This window comes from Colias philodice, chromosome 5 (assembly GCF_061535455.1).
Source record: "Colias philodice isolate Cphi_HAF_F1 chromosome 5, ilColPhil1 Martin Lab GWU primary, whole genome shotgun sequence".
Lineage (NCBI taxonomy): Eukaryota > Metazoa > Arthropoda > Insecta > Lepidoptera > Pieridae > Colias > Colias philodice.
The window spans coordinates 6,261,768-6,274,662 of NC_143090.1; the positions used below are offsets into that span (position 1 = coordinate 6,261,768).

The 12,895-nt window shown below is 33.7% G+C and overlaps 3 protein-coding genes and 1 long non-coding RNA gene across 15 annotated transcripts in view; 1 reads left to right on the forward strand and 3 right to left on the reverse strand.

Annotated features, from left to right (window-relative positions):
• Nucleotides 1–1,751, forward strand: part of scrib (scribble planar cell polarity protein) — a 79,818-nt gene extending 78,067 nt beyond the window's left edge. For all 11 annotated transcript variants that reach the window (XM_089695634.1, XM_089695635.1, XM_089695625.1 and 8 more), the window contains one exon: nt 334–1,751. In XM_089695634.1, the coding sequence (XP_089551760.1) occupies nt 334–585 (252 nt within the window). In that variant the 3' untranslated portion in view covers nt 586–1,751. The remainder of the gene's footprint in view (nt 1–333) is intronic.
• The window catches only part of LOC149488470 (uncharacterized), a 129,270-nt gene that overhangs the window by 95,403 nt on the left and 20,972 nt on the right, over nt 1–12,895 (reverse strand). The window lies entirely within an intron of this gene.
• Nucleotides 1,825–3,776, reverse strand: Dnali1 (Putative inner dynein arm light chain, axonemal Dnali1). The gene is made up of 6 exons (XM_089695239.1): nt 3,568–3,776; nt 3,327–3,458; nt 3,076–3,225; nt 2,749–2,877; nt 2,245–2,442; nt 1,825–1,960 (listed from the first exon to the last, which is right to left on the reverse strand). The coding sequence occupies exons 1-6, from the start codon at nt 3,652–3,654 to the stop codon at nt 1,925–1,927; spliced, it is 732 nt and encodes a 243-aa protein (XP_089551365.1). The 5' UTR covers nt 3,655–3,776; the 3' UTR covers nt 1,825–1,924.
• Nucleotides 4,668–11,544, reverse strand: MED4 (mediator complex subunit 4). 2 transcript variants are annotated; one of them, XM_089695605.1, is made up of 5 exons: nt 11,384–11,544; nt 7,485–7,665; nt 7,021–7,172; nt 6,366–6,544; nt 4,668–5,545 (listed from the first exon to the last, which is right to left on the reverse strand). In XM_089695605.1, exons 2-5 carry the CDS (start codon nt 7,659–7,661, stop codon nt 5,370–5,372), a joined length of 684 nt encoding a protein of 227 aa, XP_089551731.1. In that variant the 5' UTR covers nt 7,662–7,665; nt 11,384–11,544; the 3' UTR covers nt 4,668–5,369. The 2 variants fall into 2 exon arrangements, with proteins under 2 accessions (XP_089551731.1, XP_089551730.1); XM_089695604.1 differs by lacking the exon at nt 11,384–11,544 and adding an exon at nt 7,938–8,169.

The window sequence follows — 12,895 nt, forward strand, 5'->3', positions numbered from 1 at the left end:
CAGTTAATACCAAGCCGTACTTCAGTTTATTTTATTTCTTCATTGCTAAAACTGAAATACGGTTCACAGTACGATAATTGCTTAGCCTGATCGACGCTTTTTAGTTTTAGAGAGAGCTATTTACATTTAAGCATAACATGGGGCATGAAAATCATTCGAAAACATTAAAAGTCGAATTCATTCGAACGCATTTCTAACGATACATAACCTGATCGTACCGAAAGTTCATTCATTCATCAATTAAACGATAACTTTCACATTTTTATTCAGCTAGAATCTTTCATTCTCTGTTTTTATTTTTATACCAATCACTGACCAGTAATAACTCTCCAGGTCGAAACGACGCAAGAGAAAATAATATCGTTGGAGCTGACGACGAGCCCCAGCAGTGAGACGGCGCCCACGGAGATATCGGGTGCGATGGGGCTGGGCGAGGGGGAGGGGGAGGGGGAGGGGGAGGGCAGCTCCCTCCAGCCTGACATCGTGCAGGTTGTCAACCCCCTGCTGGACGGCGGCGCGGGCCACGTCACCGCCATCCCCGTGGGGCCCGCGCAGAGACTCACCGCCTACTCGCACCAACAGTAGCCCGCCCGACGCGCGAAACTAGAATATTTTTATTTTTCTTTCATAATTTTGCTTTGTCGTGCAAAATTCTTTTTAAAGAAACGCGTAAAAATAATTTATTAGTTGACGGCGCGAACGTCCCGGCCGGCCTCGTGAGCGCCAGAACGCGCGAAAGACGCAGCATCCGCGGCCCAGACTCGCTTCATCCGAGCGACGAACTCGTTTGTAGATTTCTTCAGAACAACGAACGTTTTAATGTTTCCATCTTCTGTATTATAACTGTGATAATAAAATAGAAATTCCACCGATGTATAGAGGCCCGTCGAAGAAATCCACCAACGACTTTTTTTTTATAAATCGTGCATTTTCTTATCACAATTATGTTTTATTTTTTTACTATTATTTCGCGACGGAGATTCGTGTACGAGATGCGTATCTATTTTGATATTATACTTTGAATACTTTACGTATTGTAATATTTTCATTCCGTGCAAGATTTTATTGTTGGACTGAATGCCGATGCAGTACTTGTGTACTTTGGGAGCGATAACGATTCATCGGGTCGGTAGGCGAGATTACTTAAGTGTAGGTACAAACTATCAGTCACATGTTTTATCAGATAGACAGACTATATTTGGCATCACAGTCTTATTCGTTCGACACTTTGATCGTTTTTAAGTACCTTTAACGTAGTTTATAATTTTTATTTTTGTATTGTCATCATTCGTACAGTATTTGTGTTTTAACTGGTGTATTATTTTAATTTAATAATTTTATTGTAACAATTATGTATGTGGTGCCTTAATTCTTAATTGATTAATTATTGTAAAATAGCAATTTTAAACAATGTCAACTCTATTCATAATGATAATAGATTCCAATTTAATTGTAATTATACAAATAGAATTTTTGCATTTGAACTTAGCGATGCTGTATTGTCTTTTTTAAATGTATAATTATTGTCTATTGACTAAATCTCAACAAATTGTATATTTCCGTTGATAAATGTTTTTTGGAAAATTATTTAATAGACTCATGTCAGTATGTACCGCGTGTTGATTGAGAGAGTGGTGAATGTGTGTCCTTTGTATCTTTTTAAGACTCTTTAGCTACATGTGGATTGTAAACTAATGGAAATATTGTATGTTTGTCCTATAAATGGTTTAATATATATTTTAATAAAATTATTTGGTTGTTTTATTGACTCTTACCCTGTATTTAAATTGGTGATAAACGTGAATAAAACACATTACATCCAGTAAAACATTTAATATAGGTAATGGAAACAATAATAATAGGTATAACATAATTAAAATTAACTAAATATCTTATTATTAGTTATAAATTATAATAATCTTGACTACTTCTTTGGTGCAATGATGCCTTCCAGTTGCGCCTGAAATATAATAAAAATATGAAATTATTCCAGTGCCAATTATTTTACTTGAGAGCTTGGTAATATGATTTTCTTATATACATACAGTTATTTAAACAGTCTGAAATTATTCAAAACGCCGAAATGTTAGCGAAAGATAATAATTATTGTTTGCGATAATAATCATAAAAGGTCACAGGACAGTGTAATGGATAAAATACATTGCAAGAAATTCATTTGCAACAATCTACTCTATTTCCACTATAATAAGGTTAAAAATTAACAGTGTAATACTGGAGACGTACCTTCAATTGCGCATTAGTCTTCTTCAAAGCAAGTAGTTCTTCTTGATGACGCTTTTCTTCCGCGGCACGTAGTTCTGCCGCTCGTCTCTCTAATTGTTCCGTTTTCTGTTTCAACTCAGTACATTGTTTCTCAAGAGCGGACCGCTCAGCTTCGAGCTTGGCCACTTGATCCATTAAATCCGATTTACCTTGTTCAGACTGCAATCAATCATCTAAGATTAGTTGGTTAGAAAAATATTGAGAACTACCTATGTGAAACTGCAGTGGGTAAAAAAGGCAATTCACTTGCCTTTTTACTGTACACATGCAATTCAATTAAAAGTGCTGGAAGGAAAATTACTTTTAAGTGCTTGAAACCTCGCAGTGAGGACTTTTGACCATACATACCTACTCATTATGTCTAAGAATACCTACGTTTATCTCAAGTGCTTAGCTGCGTATGCATTTAAAACATTTTTGTTATTGATAATAACAACATGTTTTAAGAAATTAAAACTAATAAACCTGTAATGCTTTTCGCATTCCGAATGCAATTGAACTACAATACAGGGTTTGGTAAGCCTCCATAGTGATTCTCGCTTCATCACGCACACGCAACAGCAGTAATCCCCTCTCACCACAGTTTATTGTTACCTAAAAGTAAATAAGTTTTATTCCATAATATAAGCTTTAATATAATTTCATATGATTATGAAAATAATTGTAGGTATCATGATAAACGTCCCTATTCTAACTAGAAATCACAAACCATATCTAAAAAATTTAAATTGTTTGGCTAATCTAGAATTTTTATATTTTTACGTACTTAAACAAAAACCCCAATAAACTTACTTGTCGTATCAACTCGTCGAAGCATTGTGTATAGAGTTGTCTACGAACGGGACAAATGCCGGTTTCACGGGCCTGCCTCTGTTGCAAGCGAGTGTCTAACATTTCTTGTAGATTTATTACATCGAGTCTTGTGGCGGGAGTCGATGATATCTAAGAATGTAAAAAATAAATACGAGGAAGTATAGAAAAATAGTTGTAGTCAGCAACTATACGGATATTCCTAGTAGGAACCTAGTATTGGTTAAGATTACCTTTTGGGTCCATATTTGGCCATCTTCTTCCCATTCTTTAGGAGGTAAGATAGCGTTTAAAATTTCCTCCGTTTCACGTTTGGCTTCTGTTGGTACACATGGCTGTGCCGCTGTGCTAATACTTGGCGGTTGCTGTAGCAAATGTATTTAAATAAAAATGTAATTTGATTAATGATCATGTTAATTGTCTTTTTTTCTGCCTTAGAAACTGATTCATGATTGGGATGTAAATATAACCTACCGCTTTTTCCGGTTGTTTGGTCACTAAAACTGGATTATCATAACGAACTAGAGTATCCTCCGCAGAAACTGGTGCCCTTTCACCCATTTTTGTTTATAAAAATATTTTATTGTAAACAAATTTGACTGTTTTTGAGTTTATTTGAGTTGTTTATCAACAATAGTGGTAACTATAGCAACCACAACTTCATGAGATAGCTATGTTCACCACCACTAGTATCTTGAGCTATGCTATTTTCGAGAAAAGCAAAGCTTAATAGTAGACATTGCATAGCTCAAGCAAGACACTAGTGAATAATAATAAGATTAAAAGAAAAGATAGGCAGATGAACAGCTTCACCTACTCATTAATATTATACCTATTAGTAAGAATAAATAAAGGGAGTAATACTTTATTTTTGACATTATAATTGAGGGTGTGCGATGGGAGCCTATAAATTATGTTAGGTAACGAATGTAACAATGTAGTTAAACGCTCAGTTTCCAAGAACATTTCTATGTAAGGCAGGTAACGTTCGTGCGAATATTCGACGCTCTTGTCGTCATAATGCTTTTTAATTCAACCTTTTGCTATAGAAACAGTGTCAGTAAAATGTAAAGCTAATGCCTATAGGAGCACTTATTTTTAAAATCAAGTTATACAAAACATAGAACCATCATGTTCGATAAAATTTGAAAATGGTTAATGCATTTTCTGCTACCTACAAATGAATGCTCTTATTTAAAACCCAGCCTTTAAATGAGCCTTCAGCCTTAACGTTTCCTGCTTTTGATCAATAAAAAAAAACCTGTGGGTATACTCACTTATAGCTAAATTATAGCAGTAGGTATAGCTAAAGCTTATGATATTACGCCACACGGCTTATAAGTATAGCTAGTAAGCGAGATAGTTCAATCTGTAATGCCTTTGCATTTGGTAGTAATTACAGATTATTTTAATAATTTTAATTGTTCTATGATAAATGATCGTTAGAACTTCGAAGTAATGTAAAAATTAAAAAAAAAATTATTAAAAATTATATTAATTGAATAAGGATACAATTTCGCCAGTAGTTTATAAATTACACCATTATTTTATGTTTGAGTAAAATAAAATACATGTTTATATAAAATGTTTTATTTCTCATAATTACGCCTATCTACATGTGTATCATCAACATACACATACTGCACTTAACAAACATCCAATAACACGCATACACACAACTTATCAACGGGTGCGACTTAAGCAAATACCTAATTAATTTATAAATACATACTTTTTTATTAATTTATAAACGCTCGAATATTTTCGACGACATGAACGGTTGATTAACAAAGGTTTGATGGAGTTATTGTTAAAAATACTTATAAAATATTAGCAAATGTAATTATAAGTTTTTTTTAACAATAGGTTAATTTACTTATTTATATTATTTTGTGTGTTTATTCAAGCTTAGGAAAGTACTTCGTGTAAAAATAGATTGGAATATACAAATATTTTATACTAGGATTATTGATAAGTTTAGTATCCTTTACTACTGAGGTATTTTCACGAATGAAGTTTTCATACAACATATAGAACTACTAAACTGTACAAGTTGATCGGGCAAATTACTTTCAAACTAATAAGAATCCTCTCTTTTGAATGACAACTCAATATTTTCTGATCATATTTTTAACCGACGTGGATGTCACCAATACTTCTCACAACTAGAAAAAAATCCAAAAACCTTTTTTTCTAGACAATACCTGGGCATACATTTATATTTTAGACTCTAAAACATCAAATTCTTCCATTCATAACCATTCCACTACACTAAACTATTGAGAATCGCTGCTGGAGCTCGAGCTCGAGTCTGTAGACATAACTTCAACGTCTTCTTGCGCGGGCGCATCTTTCCCGCGTCCGTCGATAGCGACCGAGTTCCCGCCGCCCACTGACATGTGTAACTCGCCTGACGGATGCCATGTGAATTGATTCGTGGCTGACGCAGGCACTGGAAGATACATTTTTTATTTATAGATATTGGTATAGGAGTAATATATTGTGGAATAATCCTACTTCTATACTAATATTATAAAGAGGAAAGGTATGTATGTATGTATGGTTTTCACGCATAAACTACTGGATCGATTTTGATGAAATTTGGTACAGATAATCTTTAGACCCTGAGAAAGAACATAGGCTACCTTTAATTGCGAAATATGTACCACGGGCGAAGCCGGGGCGGACCGCTAGTATATTATAAATGCGAAAGTTTATGAGGACGGATGTTTGTTACTCTTTCACGCAAATACTAACGATGATTACAATGGGGTTACGGGAACTATGCGGGTCGGGCGAATCCGCGGGCGGAAATCTAGTGTGTAATATTTTTTCACTCCTAAACAATGCTTCTTGCTTTATATTAAACTATCTGTTCTGAATAAAGAAGTTGTAGTGGTATCTTAAAAATAGTTTAAATTCAAGATTTTTCAAACAATATTGGATCTATCAAGTAATAATTCTGAAAACAAAAATTAATATCTTTAATTTTTCTGATGAATTAAACATAATATGATATGCCTATTCCAACAGCAAGATAATACCCAATTTTAAAGCTAGCTAGCTTAGAGGTATTCTTCCAAGTATAAATAAAATTCATCAAATCCTAACATTACAATATCACACAGGAAAACAATACATAACACAAAAATCTAAACAAAACAGAACCCTAATTACTACAACACTTAACGCTGTACAAATAAACAAGCTGATAGTAGTATTAACATAACATACATTTGTTCGTAATCACTAATTAGGTGATAGGTTCTTACCTCCTCCTGTAGTGATTCTATGAAGATCGTTTAGAGTGGACGGTGCATGGCCGTTGAGAGGCAAATCACATAATCTGCCGAGCATTCCCAGTCGCATCTCGAGATCAGTTGGGTACGGCCTGCGAGGGTCTCCTGGTTGCCAGGACAGTGGCGCACTGACTGCATTTGATGCACTTATCCTGTAATCATGAATAGTTTAGCAAGAGGTAAGATATATTATGATATTACATATTATGTAATTTGTAAAATTGTAAATCTGACATGATTAAAAAGAGCAACTATGGAGTTTCTTGCCGATTCTTCTCCGTAGATACTGCTTTCCGAATCGGTGGTAAATGTTCAAAAAAAAAATGTACTTAATGACGTTTCAAAAGTGCTTCTAGAAGAAGTCTAATTGAATAAATAAATGTTTGAGTTTGAGTTTGATATTAAGCACAGAATTTTCTGCAATTAATTAATACATATTACAATTAGTAACTTGTATACTTAGTATGAGTAAAATGATTCAATTAGGTAATCAGATTAAAAAAAAACTTTCTCTTCTTTAAACATATTAACTATAGAAATAAAATGAAAAATTTATGTGACCATGTAATTAATAATAATATTTAATGGACAATAAAGCATGTGAAACAATTCACAAAGAAAATCTTACCTATGAGCAAACTTAATCAATTCTTCTGATGGAACCGGCCTCTTTCTTGATTTGACAATTGATGCTAACTTCTGTCTAGCTTGATATAATGATGTAGCCAATATTTGTTCTGCATCTTTAAGTTGCCGTTGCAAATGATATATGTCTTGATCCTAAATGTTATATTAATGAATTAAGAGATGTATCAAGAAATCTATCAAGCTAAACTGTACATTATAGGGCTTGGAGTTGAGTCGTAAATTTTTTTGTGGTTAGCTATTGTCCTATGGAACCTAAATCTGAAATTTCACATAGAGGAAACTTTTAGTTTTTGATTTTTAGTTTTTTTAGATAGAAAGTAACTTCATCTTGTTTTTGATACGTATATTTATTGTTTTGACAACGACTACGACTTTATGACTCTCAACTCCATGCCCTATAACGTACAGTTTTACCATCTATGATAACAAATAAAAAAATGTAACCTTATTGTCTACTTCAGCTTTCAATTCATTCATTTTCTGTTGAATTTTCGCTTGCTCATCTGCTAATTCTAATGTTTTCTTTAACTCTTGATCTTTAGAAAGTAGAAGATCAGTTAACTGTGCATGATCAGCCGCTGAGAGTTTCTGAGATTTTGGAGCAATTGCTACTTCTATCATTTCTCTGAAATAAAAACCAACGTTATAATACTATCAGTTCTAACTAATGACCGTTATCGGTCGCTCTACACGAACCGCATCACCTACAAATTCAATTCCAGAGTAATTCCAGAGTTCAACATGGAACATTACAGAGATAACTGTAAATGTTGCTATTCTAAGTTCAAGTTCGAGTTCACTGACTTCAATAAAATAACCATGAGATTAATCCCTTGCTTAGTCTCTAATTATATAGGCTTTATTTTATTGGTATATTTAAAAACACAAAACACTTACTTAGCTATTAGTTCTATATCATCAATCAGCGACAGCAATCTATCTCGAGTGCTCAAATGTGATGCCATAATGTATGTAAGTTAACGGCAGTGTAAAGGTTCTCTTTTAATTGTTTTCTGTATAAGTTGTTATTTCTGCACACAGTTATTTAACATTCTAAAAGAATATTAAAAAATAAACAAGAACAGTGCATTTGCCTTTGCTTGATTTGACATTGACAGTAACAATTTGACGCTGTTTAATTGACATTCACCGTCATCATACGAAATTAATTAATGTTGCCATTTTCATAAAAGAAAAAATCGTTCCATGTTTTTTTAATTCAAATAATGGTTTTATTGCTAATAAATACTCAATAAATAATGGTTTTTATTATTAACGTAAATATTTATTAAAATATCGCTTTTATTAGCTTCACCCGTATGTTTGTTTGTACCTAACACGTACCTAACGTATTCCTTTATACCGTGCGTGGGTCAAAAAAAATCCTGTATTTCCCATTGAGTTAATATGTACTACGTACGTAGTACATGGTAACTCAATGGTATTTCCGTGGTTATATCGGACTCTTATCGACCAAATCCCCACTGTGTTCTATCCAGCCTGCAGTGTCACCTTGGTCCATCTATTTCACGAGTTGCATTAAAATATAAAGTACTATAGGTAAACCAGAATCTGATGGCAATTAGGGAAATCAAAATTTTGAGTGTGCAACCCTAGGGAAAATGGACTGAACGATCTTGATACTGCGTATTTTTTATTTTGTCCTCAATATCATTAGTCACATTACACAAGTGGATAATACTGTATTTAATAATGAGATATCCACGAAATATGATGTAATATGTAGGTACTTATTACATGTATAATATACAATATATTACTTTTCTAAAGGTAATAGGTAATATTATGTATTTACACATACCTATATTTGAATATATATATATATCACTAGCTTTCCGCCCGCGGCTTCGCCCGCGTTTTCAAAGAAAAACCCGTTCCCGTCGGATTTCCGGGATAAAACCTATCCTATGTCCTTTCTCGGTTATCAAAATATCTCTATACCAAATTTCATGCAAATTGGTTCAGTAGTTAAGCCGTGATTGAGTAACAGACAGACAGACAGAGTTACTTTCGCATTTATAATATTAGTATGGAATATGGCATGTGAAAATATTGATGTAGATAATGATAATGCAGATCAAAACTTATTTTCTATATATTTTAACGATTGTTTATAATTTTTTATAAAATAATAAAATAAAATCATGTTTATTTTCGTAAGTATTAACACATTATAAAATTGACTTGTACACCTTGGACTTGACAAATAGCCGATTTGGAAACTCCTGTAATAATAAAAAAAATGTTGTGTGGTTTTATGAAACCACGGTAAAAGTGAAACTGTTCGAACGGTTCCGAATACTGCTTTGTGTAGCGCATGTCGCGTGACGGTCGGGCGGCGACACACGCGACATGCGCTACACAGACCAAAAAGTTTGAGACGGTGTAATAAAAGTTTCACTTTAATAATAAGTTTTCATAAAATTATATTTGAATCAACAAACAATATTATAGTTACCTATTTATAACATTTTTAATTTAAAGTATCAAAACGGGTAAGTCCAACTTAGCGATAAAATCTTTCACGCGCTTTAAAATTGAAAATTGTGATGTGTTTGACCCTTCTTCATCGAATATTTTTCTATACACATTGTAAACAACACCTCTTGCTTGTGATCGCAGCGTTTTTATCGACATTTCGAAGATTTTGAAGACAAAATCCTAAAAATTAATCATCAACACAAATAATTTGACAACCAATTTGATAGTTGTCAAATAAAGTTGCCACATGAAAATCTTTTATTTTTAAAATATAAATATGCCACCAGATTCTGGTAGACCTATAACTAGCATTCCGCCCGCGGCTTCGCCTACGTTTTCAAAGAAAAACCCGCATAGTTACCGTTCCCGTCGGATTTCCGGGATAAATTATTCTATCCTATGTCTTTATCTAAGTTACCATCCATATGTGTACTAAATTTCATTGGAATCGATTCAGTTATTTGCGTGAAAGAGTAACATATAACATACTAGTGGTGGCTTCGCCCGTGGTACATATTTCGCAATAAAAGGTAGCCTATGTCCTTTCTCGGGTATCAAAATGTCTCCATACCAAATTTCATGCAAATTGGTTCAGTAGTTTAGGCGTGATTGAGTAGACAGACAGACAGAGTTACTTTCGCATTTATAATATTAGTATGGATTATTTGAAACATTATTATAAATATACACATACATCAATCCTCACAAACTTTCGTATTTATAATATTAGTAGGATAGCATAGGATAGGATATTGTTAAAATACAAAATAAACAATTTATTACAATCGTGTCAATGTCGGATTATCGGATACCTCATACCTGTCGTATACCACACACATAAAATACCACAGTGTACAGTACATACAAATTAAAAAATAAAATACCTATACCAGCCGAATTGATAACCTACTCCTTTTTTTTGATGTAGGTTAAAAAGGAAATTAATAATCATATTTGTGAAATGTATTCCTTTTTCTATAAAGTAATACACTTTTCTTCGTTGCGATGAATTTTTTTATAATAATAATATTATGTGCTTATAATTTAATTGTTTATTGTAGTATGTGTTTATTGTGTACTAGCGACCCGCCCCGGCTTCGCACGGGTGCAATTCTGATACTAAATAATAAATATACACTACAGAAAAACTGTGAACGTTGTATGTATATAAAAACATAGCGGCCCGCTCCGGCTTCGCACGTGTATAAAAGAGATAGCCGGGCGGCCGGTACCGGTACGCTACGTCCCGCAATTTTTAAATCTGTAATATCTTCGAAAATATTCACTTAAATCATACAGTGTAAAGGGCCATATAGATCTATATTAAATGAACAATGTATTCAAGGTATTTAATTGGTTAAGGATTAATGCTGTACTGGTTAAAATCGCTTCGAAAATTAGCCATTATTTGTCGTAAAAAGTAAATGACAAAAAAAAGTTATTGTGGGTTATCCATAAAAGATAGACATATACCATCGCGGACTTTTCTGTAGACCTGTTCAATGTGTATAATAATTAGTACATTATTTTGATAAAACTCGTAGGGTTCAGCCTGCGTTTGCAATGTAAGCGGAAAAAATGTAATTTTTTACGATATCACATTAGAAACCTCAAAAATAACAGTACTTCTAATGGATGATGTTATTATACATATAAACCTTCCTCTTGAATCACTCTATCTATTAAAAAAAACCGCAACAAAATCCGTTGCGTAGTTTCAAAGATTTAAGCGTACAAAGGGACATAGGGAAATAGGGACATAGGGACAGGGAAAGCGACTTTGTTTTATACTATGTAGTGATGATTAAGTTCTAACTACTAGGTATACAGTCACTACTCACTATTCTATGCAGACGAAGTCGCGGGCACAGCTAGTAAATATAATTAATATAAATATAAAACTGTAAGCTACTGTAAAGCGAAAGTTCTCGCGATGAATTGTTGTAAAAATTTCTAAGTAGTATTTCTACTTCATACTACTTACATAAAAATATCTATGACGTAAGTGTACCTATGCAGTGCGTTAAAATGTACATTCTCTCCTCTACTTTTCGTTCGCAGGTAGGTAATAATAATGTTATGGTTGTCAGTTGTGTAATGCAAAATGTTAATGAGTTAGCGTTACCTATAGAACATTGACATAATATCCTTTCCATTTACGTGTTTTATACGAAGCGTCATCACTAGGGCATGCACCCGGGTTTACCCGGTTCCGAAAAACCCGGGTAAACCCGGGTTTTTTGATGATCTTGAGAACCGGGTCTGAATAGTATGAAACCCGGTTCTCCCGGTTCTGACCAAAATATTAAAATATAAAGTATTATTTATATATTGATGCATTATTTTAACAAATTTATTCTATCTGGCAACGTCAGACTCACGTGTATCGCGAATTTTCGTGCCATGCCTCAAGCGGGGCTCTGATTGGTTGTCTAACCTTAGATGCTATAAGTTTCCTACGTATTACCAAAAAAAAAATTTGGCTTCGAAAATGACAAAAATTAGGCTACTGAAATATTTTTATTAGATTTGTCGTGAATTTGAAAAGCTGTTGATTTTACTGTTTCATATAATGATCCAGTCATGTTTTTGTTTTTGGTATCAAGCTGAAATTTATATCGAATACTCAAGTCTTCGGTCCCTTGATGCTGTGAAAAAGTCAAACTCACAAGCCAACGCATCAAAAGATTCAGCCGTAAATGCTGAAAATTTTTGCAAATTTCGACATTCGCATGGGACTCAAAACCTAGAGGGTACTTCTCATGAACACAGAGCCTTTAAATTTGGTAAAAGTAACGTCTTATAAACACAGATAAAGCAAAAATTGCTAGAAACATAAATTTTAAAGTTACAACATTATAAAAAATAGGTTTGTTCGGAGCCCTCGGAGCGCGAGTTCGACTCGCACTTGGCCGGTCTTTTGCTTTACAGTTTGCAGAGGTTTAAGTTTATATTTATTGTGATATTATGATAACAAGGTACTTTTATAAGACTGATAAATAAAGAGAAGTATTGAAATTTTGTTTCTTTATTAATTTAATAAAATAAGACACAATCCGCGTAAAATAAAAGGCCCATCAGGTACTTTTACAGTTACTTTTTTTTAATTTCGTATTTTTTCCGAGGTATTATAAAAGAACCGGGTAACCCGGTTCTACCCGGTTCTGAGCTCGATTTGGAACCGGGTTTCAGAAACTTGGAACCGGACTCGGTTCTGCATGCCCTAGTCATCACTTCATAGTCTGCACTTTGTATTATAGAACCGGCTCCGATCATGCAGCCTGTGCATGATTGTATAAAGGCCACCATACATTTGTAGCAGGGTCTGAAGTGGGGGGAGGCAAGCGCCGGCC